Below are 19,394 nucleotides of genomic sequence, written 5' to 3' on the forward strand. Positions count from 1 at the left end.
AAAAAAAAAAAAAAAAAAAAATGTTCATGGCCAGGTGTGGTGGCTCATGCCCACAATCCCAGCAATTTGGGAGGCTGAAGTGGGAGCAGATCACCTGAGTCCAGGAGTTTGAGACCAGCCTGGGTAACATAGTGAATTCCCATCTCTACCAAAAAAAAAAAAAAAAAAAAAAAAAATTACAGATGCCAATGGGGGCATGTCCCAGCTACTCGGGAGGCTGAGGTAGGAGGATGGCTTGAGCCAAGGAGATGGAGGTTGCAGTGAGCTGATATCACACCACTGCACTCCAGCCTGGGTGAAAGTGACAGGAAGACCCTGTCTCAAAAAAAAAAAAAAAAAAAGGAGTATGGTCTATCACAGTGGCCAGTATGCTGGTACACACATTTTCAGTTGAATCCTGCAACTCAGATCCCTCTCTTCAGGATTAAGGCACTCACGCCCCTGCTGCTGGGCATGCTAGCAGTGTACAGCTCTCAGTTTTAAGTCTACTCTGGAATTGCCCAGAGCTTGGTACTTCTCTCAGCAGGAGAGGGCCATCTTGTCTCTTGTGAGGTGGGGAGAGAACAGTGGCTTACTTCCAATAACTGGTCAGTAGAGTGTGGCCACCACACCTGAATTAGGATCAGCTCTGAGTGGTTAGATGAGCTTCAGGGCTCCCAGTGGAACTAGAAGAAACCATGAAGCAACTGCATCATGGTTCAACTTATCTCTCTGCCCAATCCTACTTCCCTTACTCCTTGCAAGGAGGTGTTCCCAAAAATACTCCCCAGTGAAACTCCTGCATGCATATGTCAGAGTCTCAGACTCTGTTTCCCAGGGAACCTGACCTATGACGAAACCCAAACCAAAAGGCCTTGGCTGAGGTTGTGTATAAGATATTAATGTCTTAAATTCTGTGATTTCAGTAGGCATTCGAATGGCCAGCAATGCATCAAAAGCAAGGACTTACACAGCCCTAACCCTCTATGTACAAATGATGTAATGAAAAGGCAATGGGTAGAAGAGATGGAAGTATGGGTTTCAAATTCATGAAAGACTTCAGTTTCGTTTCTGGCCTTTCTACTGATAAGCTGTGTGACCTCCCTGAGCTTTGATTTCTCTTCTAGGCATTTACTAAATATCATGTGAATACCCAATCTGTGTTACAATACACACAGCCAAGATGCTAAACATTATTTAACGAGCACAGGGAAGTTAAGAATAGTTTAAGAGGCCAGGCGTAGCAGTTCACGCCTGTAATCCCAGCACTTGGGAGGCCGAGGTGGGCAGATCACAAGGTCAGGAGTCTGAGACCAGCCTGACCAACATGGTGAAACCCCATCTCTACCAAAAATACAAAAATAAGCCAGGCGTGGTGGCGCATGCCTGTAATCCCAGCTACTCAGGAGGCTGAGGCAGGAGAATCGCTTGAACCTAGGCAGAGGTTGCAAATCTAGGCAGAGGTTGCAGTGAGCCTAGATCACACCACTGCACTCCAGCCTGGACAACAGAGTCTCACTCTGTTGCCCAAAAAAAAAAAAAAAAAAAAAAAGAAGAGAGAACCCTGAACCTCCAGCAAGGATCTTTCAGCAAATGCTTGAACCCCCAGCAAGGATCTTTCTCTCATTTATCGGGCATTGCCTCTGGGACCATCTCTTTTACTGGTGCATTATTTTTTTTTAAACATAAATTGTGAAATTTATATTCAAAGTATGCATATCATAAAAAGGGTTTTAAAACCACCTAGCTTAAGAAAGAACACTGCCTGGAAAACTTCAGGTTCTTTAGCTAAAATCAAGGATGATAACACTGACCTTCTGAGCCCTTGGCACACAATGAGTGATCAGTGAAGAACAGCTACAATTATTAGAAATGGATGGAAACATCAGCTTAGAGATGATTATTAAATTAAACACATCCTAAACAGTTATAACTCTAAAGTCACAACTAAGAGACCCCTCTATGAAGTCACATCCTATAAATCAAATGTACTGTTTTAAGTTATTTTCAGACATAGTCTATTAAAAGAAACTAAGTCTTCTTTTCTGTAAGACGACATGCTTATACCTGACTCTGTGGAGTTCAGCTCCTGATTCCTCAGGCCCTCGTGGACAGTCCTAGAGGATGGTACTCTGGGTCAAGAAAACACATTAAAATAGTGAGATAATCCTTAAGATGAGTAAAGTATGAGGGTTAGTTTCCTTGAAATCTATAATAGAAGGTAAACCTTTGATAATACTTTTTTTTTAAAAAAAGAGCAATTGCTTTTAAAACTGTATGTAAGATATAATGAGCCAATGGAAAGTCTGTGTTTAATAGCATTGTGATACTACATGTTCAAATTTTCTCTTCATTCATTGGACAAGAAATTACAAAATTTCTTGTGAGATGCTTAAACCACAAACGAACTACTCATTTTTCAAGTCAAAGAACAGATACTTTATATAGGGTCTGTTTTCTTTATCCATCGGTTTTCAAATTAAAGACAAATTATGTTATTTTAAAAAATCCAAAGACTTATTCTGTATGTAGCAATCACTGAAAAAGGCTAATTTGTCTTTTTTTTTTTTTGAGACAGAGTCTCAATCTGTCACCCAATTTGTCTTTTTTTTTTTTTTTTTTTTTTGGGACAGTCTCAATCTGTCACCCAGGCTAGAGTGCGATGGCGGTCTCCACTCACTACAACCTCTGCCTCCCAGGTTCAAGTGATTCTCCTGCCTCAGCCTCCTGAGAAGCTGGGATTACAGGCATGTGCCACCATACCCAGCTAATTTTTGTATTTTTAGTAGAGATGGGGTTTCACTATGATGACCAGGCTGATCTTGAACTCCTGACCTCGTGATCCACCCGCCTTGGCCTCCCAAAGTGCTGGGATTACAGGCGTGAGCCACAGCGCCTGGCCCTAATTTATCTTTTAGAATGCATCCTAACTAAAGCTTTGGATCAGTTTTGGCAACTAAGTCAAGGAAAATCCAAGGCCAGTCTTTTTTTCATTGTTTTCTCACTTCTCTACCTGGGATAAATGCCTATGGCCTTTCTCTCTACTTCTGTTGTTAGTTTTATTACCCACATAGTTACAAAGATTATAGAATTTGCTATATACAAAATTGTTTCCCCCTACTCAGATTCATATGTTGAAGCCCTAGTGCTCAGTTTAACTATATTTGAAGATAGAGCCTTGGGGGAGGTAATTAAGATTAAATGAGGTCATAAGGGTAGGCTGTAAGCCAATAGCAATGATAGCCTTATAAGAAGAGAGGGGTGTGGGGTGCCAGGGGAGAAAGAGATCTTTCCACCATGGAAGGACACAGCCAGAAGACAGCCATCTGCCATCCAGGGAGAATGCCCTCACCAGGAACCAAATCCATTAGCACTTTGATCTCAGATGTCCCAGCCTCCAGAATGTGAGAAAATAGATTTCTGTGGTTTAAAGCAGGGGTCCCCAATCCCCAGGCCATGAACCAGTACCTGTCCATAGCCTGTTAGGAATGAGGCCACATAGCAGGCGAGGGAGCATCATGGCCTGAGCTCCGCCTCCTGTCAAATCAGCAGCAGCATTAGATTCTCATAGGAGTGTGAACCCCATTGTGAACTGGGTATGCGAGGGATCTAGGCTGCATGGTCTTTATCAGAATCTAATACCTGATGATCTGAGGTGGAACAGTTTCATCCTAAAACCATTCCCCACCCTGGTCTGTAGAAAAACCGTCTTCCACGGAACTGGTCCCTGGTACCAAAAATGTTAGGGACCACTGGTTTAAAGCTGCCCAGTCTGTGGTATTTTGTATGGCAGCCCCAGCAGAGTAATAGAGAATTCAACACCCAATGTTCTAAAACACACATATGCACACAGAAACCTTTGTACTTTTAAGGTTTGAAGATACTACTAATTAACTATTTCTCAAAAGCTGTGTGTGCAGGTATGTTACAAACAAAGAATTTCTTGCTGGGCACAAAGCCACTCCTTTTGAGTGTGTCTTTTCTTTTAGAGTTGTCTTCTATCCCAATCTTATTTTTTTTCCACTGTGACAATTCATATCCTAATTTACAATTTTTGCTCTCCCTTAATGAATACCAGTATGAGGACTCTTATTTTCTTTCTTTTATTCAACTACCTTAAGGCTCTAAAAGCCAAAGAAAACTCAATTTAGAGACCATCTTGAGAATGCATTTTACCCTTTTGTATATAACGCCATTTTAGAAAATGCATATACTGCAAGGAGAAGTATACAACTGATCAAATGTTAAATTAAAAAAATTATGCTGTCTGAGAAAATGAGGAAATATACCTCTGAAATAGTAATTTCTTTTTCTAGATATTCTAACTTATAAATGTCAACTGTTCAGACATGTTATTACATTACTTACTGTTTTTCTGGCTGAACCACTGCAATTTTCCTCTGTTTATGTACTGTAGAAAGAAAAAATATATAAGTGCCAAGAAAAAGAAAAGAGAAAAGAAAATTTAGATGTGTATCAAGGCTACACTACCGTATTTAAAACCTGGTTCTGTGTGTGTGTGTCTATGTGTGTGTGTGTGTGTGTGTGTATATATATAGTACTATAAATTAATACTGTATCTGAGTATCTAGACTGTGGCACATTTTCTTGGTAGGAGTCTTTGTACAAAGAGCAAAAATATTATTTTCAAGGCTCCCTGGGTCAGTAAGCGTTGGGAAAGCTGAATATCCACATGAATGAAGTTTGACCCTTACCTTGTATCAGCGGTCCCCAACCTCTTTGGCAACAGGGACTGGCTTCATGGAAGATAATTTTTCCAAGGACCAGGGGGTTGGGGGTGGTTTCAGGATTAAACTTCCACCTCAAAAGATCAGGCATTAGATTCTCATAAGGAGCATGCAACCTAGATCCCTTGCATGCACAGTTCACAGTGAGGTACGCGCTCCTATGAGAATCTACTGCCCACCCCGCATCTGACAAGAGGTGGAACTCAGGCACTAATGCTCGTTTGCCTGCCACGCACCTCCTGCTGTGTGGGCCAGTTCCTAACAGGCCATAGAACCAGTAGTGGTCCATGGCCCAGGGGTTGGGGACCTCTGCCTCATATCATGTATAAAAACCCAAAGGAGACCAAAGATCTAAATGGAAATGTAAGGGTTAAAATTATAAAACTCACAGAGAAAAGCACAGGAGAAAACTAAAAAACTTAATAGTCAAAAAGTGGAAACAATTCAAATATCCAAATAGATAAACAAAATGTATTTATAGCATGGAATATTCTTCAGCTATATAAAGGAATAAAGAATGGATACACTACAACATGGATAAACTCTGAGAGTAGTATGCTAAGGGAAAGAAGCCAGTCACACAAGACCATGCATTATATGATCCCATTTATATGAAATGTATAGAACAGGCAAATCTATGGAGACAGAAAGTGGATTTGTGGATGCTGGGGGTGAGGATTGATTGCTAATGGGTATAGGGTTTCTTTCGGAAATGATGAAAATGTTCTCAATCTCACTGTGGTGATAGTTGGTATATCAATTATATCTCAATAAAGCTGTTTACAAAGGGGGAAAACAGGTTGCCGCTTTTGAGATTAGGTTGCAGAAAGACTCTGGCTTCCATCTTCCTCAACCTCTCTTGCTCTCTTGCTTCCTCACTGTGATGGAAGCCAGGTGCCATGCTGTGAACTGCCTTATGAAGAGGCCCATGTGGCAAGGAACTAAAGGAAGGCTCCAGCCAACACCCAGCGAGGAGCTCAGGCCCTCAGTCCAACAGCCCACAAGAAGATGCATTTTTGCTGCTATGGTCTGAATGTCTGTACTCTCCAAAATTCATATTGAAACTTATCCACCAATGTGCTGGCAGAAGAAGGTGGGGCCTCTGGAAGGTGAAGAAGGGAAGGTCAAGCTGGGCACAGTGGCTCAAGCCTGTAATCCCCACACTTTGGGAGGCCGAGGTGGGTGGATCACAAGGTCACAAAATCGAGACTATCCTGGCCAACATGGTGAAACCCTGTCTCTACTAAAAATACAAAAAAAATTAGATGGGCGTGGTGGAGTGCACCTATAGTCCCAGCTACCAGGGAGGCTGAGGCAGGAGAATTGCTTGAACCTGGGAGGCGGAGGTTGCAGTGAGCCGAGATCGTGCCACTGCACTCCAGCCTGGCACCTGGCGACAGGGCAAGACTCTGTCTCCACAAATAAAAAAAAAAAAAAAAAAAAAAGAAGGAAAGGTCAGAAGGGCAGAGCCCTCATGATTTTGATTAGTGCTCTAATAAAAGAGACCCACAAAGCTAGTAATCCCTTCTACCATATGAGGACACAACGAGAAGGTGCTAACTATGGACCAGGAAATGTGCCCTCACCAGACACTGAATCTGCCGATGCCTGGATCTTGGGCTTCCTGGTCTCTAGAACTGTGAGTAATCCCTGTTATTTATAAACTTCCCAGTGTATAGTATTTTGTTACAGGAGCTAGAATGCACTAAGACACTTGCCAATAATCACCTGCGTATAAACCTGGGAGCAGATCCTCCCACATTGAGCCTTGAGATGACTTGAGCCCTGATGCCTTGAGCCCAGCCCATGAGAGACTCAGATCCAGAGGACCCACCTAAGTTACACCCAAATTTCTGACCCACAGAAACTGTAAAGTATTAAATATTTGTTACAATAAATAATTTCCTATACAGGAACAGATAACCAGAATGTCATTTTGTTTTTCTCTGAAATGTCCAGATTAGTTTTAATTGGTAACAGCCACACAAAAGATTATTTAACAATCAATCCTCTAACCCAGAAACAGATACCTCGTGCTCGGCGAGGAGTGCTGAGGGGGTGGCCGTTGGTTTCACACCAGCCCAAAGGAAATATATCCATGGATTCCACACTCACAATACATTCAGGTATAGGCTTCTTAGAACCTGTTTAGATTTAAAAAAAAATACACATATACTTTTTTTTTTTTTTTGATTGGAGCATAGTCACATTCCTTCATTTAAGTATTTTCTTTCTTTTCTTTTTAATTGCATTTTAGGTTTTGGGGTACATGTGAAGAACATGCAAAATTGTTGCATAGGTACACATATGGCAGCGTGATTTGCTGCCTTCCTCCCCTTCACCTATATCTGGCATTTCTCCCCATGCTCTCTCTCCCCAACTCCCCACCCCCTACTGTCCCTCCCCTATTTCCCCACCCCCCACTGTCTCTCCTCTATTTCCCCCCAACAGACCCCAGTGTGTGATGCTCCCCTCCCTGTGTCCATGTGTTCTCATTGTTCAACACCCGCCTATGAGTGAGAACATGCAGTGTTTGATTTTCTGTTCTTGTATCAGTTTGCTGAGAATGATGGTTTCCGGATTTATCCATGTTCCTATAAAGGACACGAACTCATCGTTTTTGATGGCTGCATAACATTCCATGGTGTATATGTGCCACATTTTCCCTGTCCAGTCTATCATCGATGGGCATTTGAGTTGATTCCAGACACATACTTTTTTAAGACCATTAAATAACCTTCTTCATAAACTATTTCCTAGATAATATTCTATGCAGACACAAGTTTCTTGACACAGAAGTCATACATTTTCATGTTTGATAAACATTATAAAAAAAAGTAAACTGTCCCCCATGTAAAACTGTAACAGGAACAAGATGGGTAGTGAACATACAGGGTAACACTTAAGCTAAGGAATAGGAAATAAGAAACTGGAACTACCACTGGTATCATTCAGATGGTTAATAAATATCACAGTCACTTCAGACCAATATGGAAACCAAGTGGCAAAAGTGACAATTGTACTCAATGAGAACATTAGTTCTGGTTCTTCGGGAATAAGCCAGAAAAGAAAAACAGTGAATTCAAATCAGGAAGTGATTTGCTAAGTTGATGAACAAGGATTGAATAAAAGTCTACATTCAATATTATCCTTGGTATCTGCATTAAATGCCAATTCTACAAATCAGAAACAGTAGGTACTTTCTCAAAGTCTATTTGGCAGCAAGATAAAAAAGCAGGTCCTTGATCAGATCAAAATAGATGATATTTGACTTATATTTTCCCCTTCCAGAAAATGGGGGACTCTGTAGTAAAAGATTTTTATTCATATTCATTTCCTAAAATTTGAAATTTGAAAGCCAAGGACAGGAAAATAAATGTTTCACTTAGAGTCTTGCATTATACAAGTCTCTGGAGATCCCTATTTAACCAATCCATTAAGTTTAACAGGCCACATTACAGGAGCAAACGGAAAGATCAAAGGGAAGTGGCTTCTGGAGCTGGTACTCACCCTCCAGCTGGAGCCATAGGTAGGAGCCTCTCACTGCAGTGATGGTAGCAACACACACTTCATCAGGGAGAAGGGGGTTCACCGCCTCAAGCTTCATGTTCTCCTTAAATTCGTGCTCAGAAATTAACTAGAAAATGAATGTATCAAATCCATTTACTGGATTAACACAGTATTAACTCATGTGCTCAGCTAGAAAACCTTTTCCAAGTAGTATTTAACTCCTAAGTTTAATTCAAATATATAAATCTATTTTGCACTGTTTTGCTTTTTAATGAAGCAAAAGGAAAATGTCTGCCTTTCTTGGTGTTATAGGAAGCATGCTCTTTGAGGTCAGATATTCCTGCATTACTGCTACCTGTAGGACCTTGCTCAAGCTGTATAAATCTCTTTTTGCCTCAGTTTCTTCACCTGTCAGATGAGGCTGAGAATTCCTATCTGACTGTACTATTACAAGGTATCAATGAAATACAGTCTTTAAGGCTCTATGTCCTGAACCAAGTGGCTATCAACACTGTTGACTCACTTCCCCTCATATAAAGCACCCTATCATACCACAAACTGCCTGGTTCATACTTGTATGTGTATCATAAAAGGTATTCAGGATAAAGAATGCTTATCAACAGTGGCAAAGGGCCATTTAAAACAGAAAAATATCCAGCATCCGAGTCAAAATGGACAACTGAACATTTACATTTGAGTGTTTTCTCTTCTGACATCTAACTTAAAAACTAAAGTTGTTTTTTGTTTGCTTCTGTTTTGGAAGACAAAAACTTAACATCTATCTTAAGATGGATATAACAGGAGAGAAAACAACATTTTATAAGCTAAAATTTAGAACAGGGTCTAGAAACTAAGTTAAAGAAAGGTGAATCTAAGCTGGCAGTAAAGAAAGCTAAGAACTGGAAGAACCAGGGTCTAGGCAACTGGAGGTAGAGGAGAAATAGTCAAAACAAGGAGAATCTGTTGAAAACATTTAAGAAACATTTAGGACATGCCATTGGCTCCTCGACTCCATGCACCAGTGAAAGCATCCCTTCCTCTCCCCTACAGAAGGTGAGGTTTATCTTCTGAACAGGGTAAAACAGAAGATGCCTAGGCAAGGGGACACAAGGAGCTGCTGAGGGCATGCATGTCATGACAAAAATAGTGGTTAGCCTATAGATTGCTGAGAGGCCCAGCCCTCAGCCTCTACCCACCAGACAGGGGACTAGAAGACACTTCTTATGGTGATAGGAAAACCCCAAGAAGGAACACATAATGATATGGATTCAGGTTTCTCCAACAAATGGCCAACCAGATTCCACCCTACAGGAAAATTCAAGGTTGAAAAGTTCCATCTACCTGCTCAGAGCTTCCAATCAGTTTTTCCTTTTAGTCACCCATTCTTAAATATAGCAACAACTGACAATTACCAGATACCTAAAAAGATGAAAGTTAGAGACCAAAACAGACAAGCAACTTGGAAAAAGCAGTGATTATACAAGAAGAAAACTTCCCAAAAGGCAGAGGAGTGGGATGGATTAGGGGTGTTAATTAACATCCTTTGAGAGATAACAAAAACTATCGCATCCTTAGAGCAAGAATAGTATGATATTAACAATAAAGAACTACTCAGAGTTCCAGAAAATAAAAAAAATGGTGTCAAAAATTAAAAACTCAAAAGGCAGGCTGAAAGACAAAGTTCAGGAAATCTTTCAGAAAACAAAGCAAAAAGACTAAGAAACATAAAACAGGAGATAAAAAGGTAAGAAAGGCAGAGGTTTTGATCCAGAGGGCCAACAACCAAATAAAAGAACTTCAAGAAAGAGAAAAGAGACAAAATGGAAGGAAGGAAATCAAAGAAGTGATTCAAGAAAATTTCCCAACACAGAAAGGTATGAATGTCCAGAGAGAAAGTGCCCACTAAGAACCCAGCACAGCGATGAAAACAGGCTCACACCAAGATTCATCACTGTGAAAAGTGGTTCTACAACCTTCCAGAGAGGGGGGGTGGGGAAAGCAGGTCATCTACAAAAGATAAAAAATAAGAATAGCTTTATAGCTTTTAGCTTCTTGACAGTAACACTAGAAATCAGAAAACTGAGCAATGTTTTCAGAATTCTCAAGTAAAATAACTTCCACATTGAGCCAAACTGTGAATCAAGTTAGTGAAGGCATTTTCAAATATACAGTGTCAACAAAAATTTACCTCCCTTGTACTCTTACAAGAAGCTACTGAGAGTAAGGATCCATCAAAACAAGGAAGGAAACCAAGAAAGCAGAAGCCATGAGAGCTCTACAAAACAGGGGACTCCAAATCATACAAAAGGGGAGTGGGCAATTCCCTGGGTGACAAGGGCATTTCCATGATTAAAACCACATGGTGAGGCCGAGCACAGCAGCTCATACTTGTAATCCCAGCACTTTGGGAGGCTGAGGCGGGAGGATCACTTGAGGTCAGGAGTTTGAGATCAGCCTGGGCAACATGGCAAAACCCCATATCTACTAAAAATACAAAAATTAGCCAGGCATGGTGGGGTCGCCTATAATCCCAGCTACTCAGGAGGGTGAGGCAGGAAAATTGACTGAACCTGGAAGGTGGAGGTTGCAGTGAGCCGAGATTGCACCACTATACTCCAACCTGGGTGACAAGAGCAAAACTCTGTCTCAAAAAAAAAAACAACAAAAACAAAAATGGCAAGCCTAAAGAGCAACCCATCCAGAGAGAGAGAGAGTGGAGGGTGCTAAGAGGGATGTCTCTTCAACAAAAGTGTTAGGAATGACAGATTTCCTGATGTGAGACTACTGGGAGGTGTGAAAAGAAACAGCAACAGATAAAAGAAAATTAAGTAAATTAAAAACAAGGCAATCATTATTGAGGATAATTTTTTTTAAAAAAGAAACAAGCATAAAATACTGCAGTGCCAGGTGTGGTGGTTCACACCCATAATCCCAGCACTTTGGGAGGCTAAGGTTGGTGGATCACTTGAGGTCAGGAGTTCCAAACCAGCCTGGCCAACATGGTGAAACCTCGTCTCTACTATAAAAACGAAAATTAGGCGGGTGTGGTGGTGGGCACCTGTAATTCCAGCTACATGGAAGGCAGAGGCCAGGAGAATAGCTTGAACCCAGGAGGTAGAGGTTATAGTGAGCTGAGATCACACCACTGCACTCCAGCCTGGGTGAGAGAGCAAGACTCTGTCTGAAAACAAAACAAAACACTGCAGTACTCAGCTGTGAGTAATATCTGAATGCATATTATAATGTAAAAATTCATTTCATATTTAACCAAAAATTCTAACATAACTCTAAAGGAGGAAGAACTGGGTAAGACAGAGAGAAAAGGTAATAAAAAATAGCTAAATTCTCATTTATCAGAATATACAACCAATAGACTCGGCACCATAAGACAGGGTGAATTTAATTTGTTTTAATAAAGTCAAAGCTTTAAAATTAAAACCAACAGATGTCTAAAATAAATGACTGAAAAGATAGAGGCATTTTATTTTGAAAATGAAGAAATACAAATACCAGAATTACAGTGAGAACAGGAAGTAGTTACTTCTGGGAAGGAAGAGTGTGAAAAGGGGTAGGGCGGGGACTGTTCTTCTACCTTCTAAGCCTATTACTGCTACATGGCTTTTTAAACCACATGCATGTATTATTTGGAGAGAAGAAATATATATATATATTTTTTGAGAGGAAATATTTTTAAATAAGCTTAACAATTTTTCTCCACTTAATATTTCAACAGTTTCTCCTATTACTGAATCATGAAAAATAATCATACATTTTCAAATTTACATGATTCTAGCTACAAAAACTAGTTAGTTGTAAAACTAACTTAATTAGCAAACTAACTGATTCATGTCTGCAGTAAATGTATTTTCCTTTGGACCATGCAATTACAATCACCACTGTGCTCATCTGCATTGAGCGAGATGATTATCTTCAGAGGAGTAACCATGGAAGAAAGCAAGGGAAGCACAGCAGTCCCTGCAGCCCCGCACAGTGGCCATGAGGCCGTCGAGGTCCTCACCGGAGGGAAGCACCTCTGGGGAGCAGCTTCAGCACCACACTGTTTGAGGTAGTCAGCCCAGTCAAAGTCCTGGCTCGGGTAGCCTAGGTGGGGACAAAGGAACGATGATTTACATCACCACACTGCACACGCTTGCCTGGCTTCACCACTCTCCAAAGGTCCACTCAACTTCCAATGCTGCTAGTTTGACAACTTCGATCATTTTAAATTTTCAAATTTCAAACTAGCCATTTATTTTGAACACTATTTTACATGATTAGTAGCTGGTAATTTACCAAAATAATTTAAGACAGTTATGACTGGATTTGATTTGTATATATAAATCCACTCTTCCTGTCAATTAAAGGGACTCAGGCTCTTAAGGAAAAGAGACAGCAAACAGTACTGGTTAATCTGCAAACACAAAGACTTTTTTCTTGATAAAGCTATTTCCTGAAATGTGTCTCAGATATCACTGATACAAATGCTCTTGTCATTTTCAGATTCATATATTATAGAATATCAATGCCTATATAATCTGAATCATGTGTTTATTTCAGAAAAAACAGGCTTAATGCCCCACTTAAGTCTACCAAGGTTCTTGACGGAAGCATCTCCAAGCTGCTGCTGTCTCAGCACCATCTGCATGCAAAGAGCTGAGTGAGGCCCAACTGCCTACTGTGCCTGAGTTGCTTTCAGCCTCCAGATAGCTTAATGTCTCACAGGAAAAAAAAAAAAAAATAGGCTACTCAAGTCTATGCCATCTGACAGCCTAACAGTCCCTGCCCACCTGAGACTGGCACCAAGTTCTCCCTTTGCCCCCACCTCAATTCCTGACAGTACATTTTCTGCCATGATCAGTTACGTAATCTATTACCTTCTCTCTGTTTACAAAGACACAGTTGACTTGTCTATAATAACACTGAAAGCTTCAGTATTTTTAACAATTGTTTCTTCTTTTTCACATAGAGGAGGCAAGCAGAATAAAGAACTTGGGATATCCAGAGCCTTCCTGCAAAGCAAAAACTTCCTTCTGTGGCTGTTCCACACCACACCCTTCAACCAGGCACTCATCTGCTGGGTTCACTGATTGAGGAGAATCTAGGCAGTTCTATTAATATTTCCCCTATTTGTTCCTTAAAGGGACTGGGCTGTATTCACTAAGCTTATCACTCTCCCCGGGGACAAGGTGAATGCCTGGGTTATAGAAAACATTACATAAATGTTTGTTGGATGAATAAAGGCTGAAGGAAAGACAAAAGGTTCTGAGTTTATGACCCTTGTTAACAAGAAAGAGTATCTCTAGCCCATTGTTGCAGCAGTCACCATTTAGAAAGTGATGCTATGCTTTACTGAAAACCTACTAATAACATATACATAGACTGCCAATCAGATAATCTGATTTGCTAATATTAAAAAATCAGATAAACATCTAACACTTCTAGATTCTCTAAGTTTAAAAATATTAAATATTTCAGTGAAGCTCAACTAACCCATTAATTAAGAGCCTGGATTAATGGATCAAAGACTGTATTTTGCAAAGCTGCAAATATCAGGAAAATGAGCTTTTATTTTCCTACCTACTGCTCGAATCCTACTCTTTACCATAAACATCTCTCTAAAAAGTCCTGTCCATGATAAGGCCCAGACACCTAAAGATAATCAGTAATCTACCTTCTGACTCTGGGTCTATGGCCTCTTCTCAAAAACCAGCCCCCTAATGCTCACTGTAAATCCAAGCCCACTTCTTTGTCACCCCTAACAGACATAAAAGGGACTAAGGAGCCAGCACAGAACCCAGGTTGGAACCTGGCCTTCTAGAGGGTTATGAGGACATCGATATCAAAGTCAGAGGATAGACAGAACACACTCTCTTTAACAGTTCTTTAGCTCAATGTATAACTTTCAAACATGTAAATATATGGAATCTAGACCTTTTCTTATACTTGTCTCAGACCCTAAAAACATTGGAACAGGCTGGGACATGAGGAGAGGAACGAAAGATCTAGGGAATGCCATTTGACATGTCTTATTTCAAGGAAAAACTCTCAAGTAACAATTCGGAAGAGAGCGAATGTGCACCTGGAGGGGGGCTGATGTTTAGGCCATTCTTCAGACTCCACTGCACGGGGAAAATGCCAGGACTGTCGGCATGGCACACAAAGGATCGCCGGGCGTGGTTCTCAGGTCGCAAGTCATCCATTTCCACCAGAAAGTACTTCTCATCAAAAACCTATACATGCAATTAATAGACGAAATAGACAAAAGCACACAGATATATGTGCTTTTTCCTTGGCACAGCCAAACACATTACAAAAGCTCATAGTCATGCCGGGTATTAATACTAAACATTTCATAAATGTTAGCTCTGTGTTACAGAATACAAAAACATACAATTACTGTTTTAATTAAATGCTTTTCATGTATCAATTCAGTTTTAATCTTAATAATCTAATGAGGTATCATTATATATATATATATATATATATACATACACACATATATACATATAAAAAAATTTTTTTTTAAAACAGATTCTTGCTCTATTACCCAGGCTGGAGTGCAGCGGCATGAACGTATCTCACTGAAGCACTGCAGTCCTGACTTCCTGGACTCAGCTGATCCTCCCACTTCAGCCCCTCCGCTCCGAGTAGCTGGGACAACAGGCATGCACCACCACACCCAGCTAATTTTTTAATTTTTGTAGAGATGGGGTCTTGCTATATTGCCCAGGCCAGTCTTAAACTCCTGGCCTCAAGCGATCCTCCTGCCTCAGCCTCCCAAAGTGCTGAATTACAGGCATGAGCCACCACAGCTGACCCAAGTATCATTAACAGCTCCATTTCACAGATAAGGAGAATAAGTTCAAACAGAGGTTAAATAACTTGCCCTACATTACAAAACGAGGAAGAAGCAAAACCTGGATCCAAACCCATGTAGGTGGGCTCCAAACAAAATATAGCTTAAGCTTAGTGAGGAGCTTAGTTTAAACTTATGCTACTATGTATTAGTATTTCAAATCCTAGCCCAGTTTCAAATGCCAAAGAGAACACTTTATGAACCTCCTCTGGTTTCCTCCCAGCCCTCCCTTCAGACTCTAGATAGGGCCTTCTGATCCCACTTGCAGGCTCAGAATCCCTCCTTGCTTTGAGAATAATCTTCTTCTAAGACAGAGAAAACTTAAATTTCAATAGGTAAGATGATTTAGCATCCAAGCAACTATTCCTCTAGTCACATTCAACTTGGCTTCTATTTTCAGTAAATGTGCTTTTGCTCTAGCTGGAAACTGAAATTCTCTCACCAATGTCTCTGTTGTAGTGACTGAGCAGGGCTTTGATAACCTGCTCAGTTCTTGTGGTTACTTCCTGTCAGTCTTCCAAAAGATTAAATCTGAATCTGGAATACATGGCTACAGCCAGTCCAGTGCCAAAACTTTTAACACTGATTGCATGATCCCCACTCATCTCCTCATTCCAACGAGCTCTGATCTGGTTAGACGCTGATGACACTGCCTGCCTCCAACTTTATAGATACCCTTGCCTCCTAAAGGAGTTAAATCTCCTTTACTTATATATAGCTAGGCCTGTCCCAAAGAATGTACCCCCCACTAGCCTAGTACCCAGGCCCAAGTCTGCTTTGGCTAGGGCTACCAAACTCTGAAGAAGGAATGGGCCACAGCAAACTGAACAAATACAAAACGTGCACAGAAGTAATTCTAGCTGCACAGTTTAGAAGAAAAAATGGATTAATACAGCTTAAAGATCAAAACACTACCAATTTCCTAAACCAGTCACCTTGACAGGGATTTTTACCAACAGAGTTATCCCCATTTTACCTTAACAACTGTAGCAGGAGAGATCGCAAAAGGAGACCAGGGGTCCACAGCTTCCAATTTCATGTTTACAGAGAATGCATGAATGCCAATAACTTGTTTGTCCTGAAACGGAGACGCCAAAAGGGGATGAAAATATTGGATCTGTATAAATTTTACACTCACATGTAGCTGAATCCTACTGTGATTAATAGAACTGTCCAGCTTCTGGTAAATCCTATAGTTTTCTTCTTTTTTTAACGTGTAAAACCAGCCAATATAATTTCCTTCTCTGGAAAAATCTATCCAGGAAAAAACAAAACACAGAAAGTGCTTCTACTCTCTACATTCAAAGACAAGAAATATCTGGAGGAAAAAACAAATTTATTTTATAAGTTAGGGCTATGTAGTTAAGGATAGAAAAGATTCAAACTATTTTAGGAGAACTTGGGGAGAAAATCTAGACAACTGTTGGAAGAAAACAAGGATGATTATCAGTCTAGCCTTAACCCCTCCTCCTCCTTCAGGCGCCATCTTACCGATTACAGGGGCTACTTTATGCTTTCACCTCCCTGAGCTGCTTTACTCTTCTCTAATGGGAGCAATACCAATCCATCACATGTTTGGTTTTTACCTTAAATAAGTAAGATGGTAATGGCTCTTCCTCTTCCTCTTTCACTTTAGCCAAAATCTCTTGCCACTCATCTTCATTTTTTAGATGTCTGATGGCTTTAATAAAACAAGTTAACATGCTTTAGATGATGAGAAAACTTATACTTTTTACTTGTCCTGAAAGCATTCATATAAATAAAAAAAGTCACTTTCCACTGGTACTAGAAAATGGTTCAAGCCCACTTATATCCCTCTACGCTCAAGCAACTTGCACCTTAACTTCAGTACTTTGCTTTATACAGAGCCTGGATTGCTTGGTTTTATGAAAATACCTACAGTAAGATCATAAGGATTGCTGGAATCCATAAAATTGTAATATAACATCCAAATTGGGGCACATAATAATAAATGCAAATTGATGTAAACAGTAACTTCTGAAACACCAATATTATTGGTATTTCTTTTAATCAACAATTTGCTGTGACCCAACTTTCTATATACCTAGCTAAATGCTCCCTAAATAAATTTTTCTTAATATTATCTTGGTAAAGGGTCAGTATGGGTTGGGACAGAAGTCTCTGAGGTATATCAATATGTGTGGCAAATTATAAAAGCAATAAAAACAAAAGAAAAATAGGCACTTGTCTAGGTGCGGTGGCTCACGCCTGCAATCCCAGTACTTTCAGAGGCCAAGGTGGATGGATCACTTGAGGTCAAGCGTTCTAGTATAGCCTGGCCAACATGGTGAAATTCTGTCTCTCCTAAAAATACAAAAATTAGCTGGGCATGGTGGTAGGTGCCTGTAATCCTAGCTACTGGGGAAGCTGAGACACAAGAATTGCTTGAACCCAGAGGGTGGAGGTTGCAGTGAGCCAAGATCACAACATTGCACTCCAGTCTGGGCAACAGAGCAAGACTCTGTCTCAAACAAACAAATGCCAGAAAAACAAAAAACAAAAAACAAAAAAAGAAAAATAGGCATTTTTTTAACCACTCCATATAAACTACTTTCTAATAGCTCTATTATGAGAACAAAGGTTTTCATAATATGCAGAATAATATATTTTTTAGCCTCATAGATATTAATAACATAGCATGTTAATGTCACAGAAGAAAAATGTTCCAGTACTCTTCACCTGAAGGGGGTTGAAGTTCATAACCCTGTTGAGCAGCCCAACCAACGTGATGAAGAAACGGATCCAAGTAATACAACCAATGTTCATAATTGTCAGAACTTTCAAGTCCTTCATAACGTAGCTTCAGCCTTCCCCCGATGTTTTCTACTACAGTAACAATCCAAGTGCTTAAAGAGTCCTGGAAAGCCTGACATTCTAATCTGGATCCTGGAGCAATGAGATCTAAAGGATTCCTCCCATTACGGAGCTGTAGGATTAAAAAGTGAAACAATTCAGTAGGGGAAATTAACAAAATATTTTTGAAAAGCCAACTTCTAAATGATCTCAAACCAGCCTTGGTATTTTATACCCATTCAAAAGCCACTGACATTAAATTGTCTACCATCATGCAAGCCTCTTACAGTGTTATTTCTAGGTGATATGAAAATGTTTATTTTAAAGAAAATCTATCTATAATGCAGCAAAATTACTCTAACACATTTCTATCTCTAGGACTATGTTATATACTTTCATTTAGTAAGAATTTTAAAAATATCATCATTACTTTGTCTATTATAAAACAAATATGGGCCAGACATGGTGGCTCACACTTGTACTCCCAGCACTTTGCGAGGCTAAGGTGGGCAGATCACTTGAGGTCAGGAGTTCAAACCAGCCTGGCCAACATGGTGAAACCTCATCTCTACTGAAAATACAAAAATTAGCTGGGCATGGTGGTGGGCACTTGTAGTCCAAGCTACTCGGGAGGCTGAGGCAGGAGAATCACTTGAACCCAGTGGCCAAGATCATGTCACTGCACTCCAGCCTAGGCAACAGAGTGAGACTCCATCATAAGAAAAAACAGAAACAACAACAAAAAACACACAAATATCAAAATATCATCATCATTAAAGAAAAAAAAATCAAACATGACAAAAGTCAAAGTCCTGTAAAATCCCACCTCAAATAAAGAACCATAATAATACTTTGGCATACACTCTTTTTCCACATACAAGTCAATGTCCACCTCTACCAGTCTGTCTGTTCCTATTTTTCAGAAATGAAAGCACTGCATACTGTTTTTTGATTTGTTTTTCACTTAGTACATGATAGGTATCTTTCTACAATAGCATATATAAATCTTCCACGTTTTATATTTATGCATTGCAAATGGGCAATTATTTATGCAGTTACCTACAGATGGTATTTCAGTTGTTTCTGGTTTTTTATTCATTTCATAACAATGTTCAAATGAACACAGTAAAAGCTTTGATTACAATGATGGAAAGGAAAAGTTTAACTCTCATTATCTAGAAGTATATTAAAAACTACAATAAAGAAAAGAAATTCACTATGAAGTTAACACTTAACCATTTTTAATACACAACCTTATATTTTTTCCTAGTAAAAACTGCTCTATGACACTTACATATCCAGATATTCAAAAGAACATATGAACAAATGGAGGAAGAGATTCAGAGTAAAAGTCAGCATGGCAGAGTCATGGTCAATGCAGAGCAGAATAGTTTGTCCATTCATTCATTCAAATGTTACTGAGTGTTTAGTACATGTCAGGCTCTGGCTAAGCGTAAATAAATGAGTCAGAGTATAAAAAACAAAAA

General features: G+C 39.8%; 1 protein-coding gene across 9 annotated transcripts in view; it reads right to left on the reverse strand.

The window, feature by feature from the left end:
- SFMBT1 (Scm like with four mbt domains 1) overlaps window positions 1-19,394 on the reverse strand; it is a 151,465-nt gene that overhangs the window by 16,008 nt on the left and 116,063 nt on the right. For all 9 annotated transcript variants that reach the window (XM_032290196.1, XM_032290190.1, XM_032290195.1 and 6 more), the window contains 9 exons: window positions 17,794-18,040; window positions 16,680-16,774; window positions 16,070-16,171; window positions 14,317-14,467; window positions 12,256-12,338; window positions 8,238-8,364; window positions 6,758-6,871; window positions 4,348-4,390; window positions 2,047-2,111 (listed from right to left, as the gene is read on the reverse strand). In XM_032290196.1, coding sequence (XP_032146087.1) covers window positions 2,047-2,111; window positions 4,348-4,390; window positions 6,758-6,871; window positions 8,238-8,364; window positions 12,256-12,338; window positions 14,317-14,467; window positions 16,070-16,171; window positions 16,680-16,774; window positions 17,794-18,040 — 1,027 coding nt within the window. The remainder of the gene's footprint in view (window positions 1-2,046; window positions 2,112-4,347; window positions 4,391-6,757; window positions 6,872-8,237; window positions 8,365-12,255; window positions 12,339-14,316; window positions 14,468-16,069; window positions 16,172-16,679; window positions 16,775-17,793; window positions 18,041-19,394) is intronic.

The sequence above is a fragment of the Sapajus apella genome, unplaced genomic scaffold (assembly GCF_009761245.1).
Source record: "Sapajus apella isolate SASKATOON/1434 unplaced genomic scaffold, GSC_monkey_1.0 scaffold23, whole genome shotgun sequence".
Taxonomy (NCBI): domain Eukaryota; kingdom Metazoa; phylum Chordata; class Mammalia; order Primates; family Cebidae; genus Sapajus; species Sapajus apella.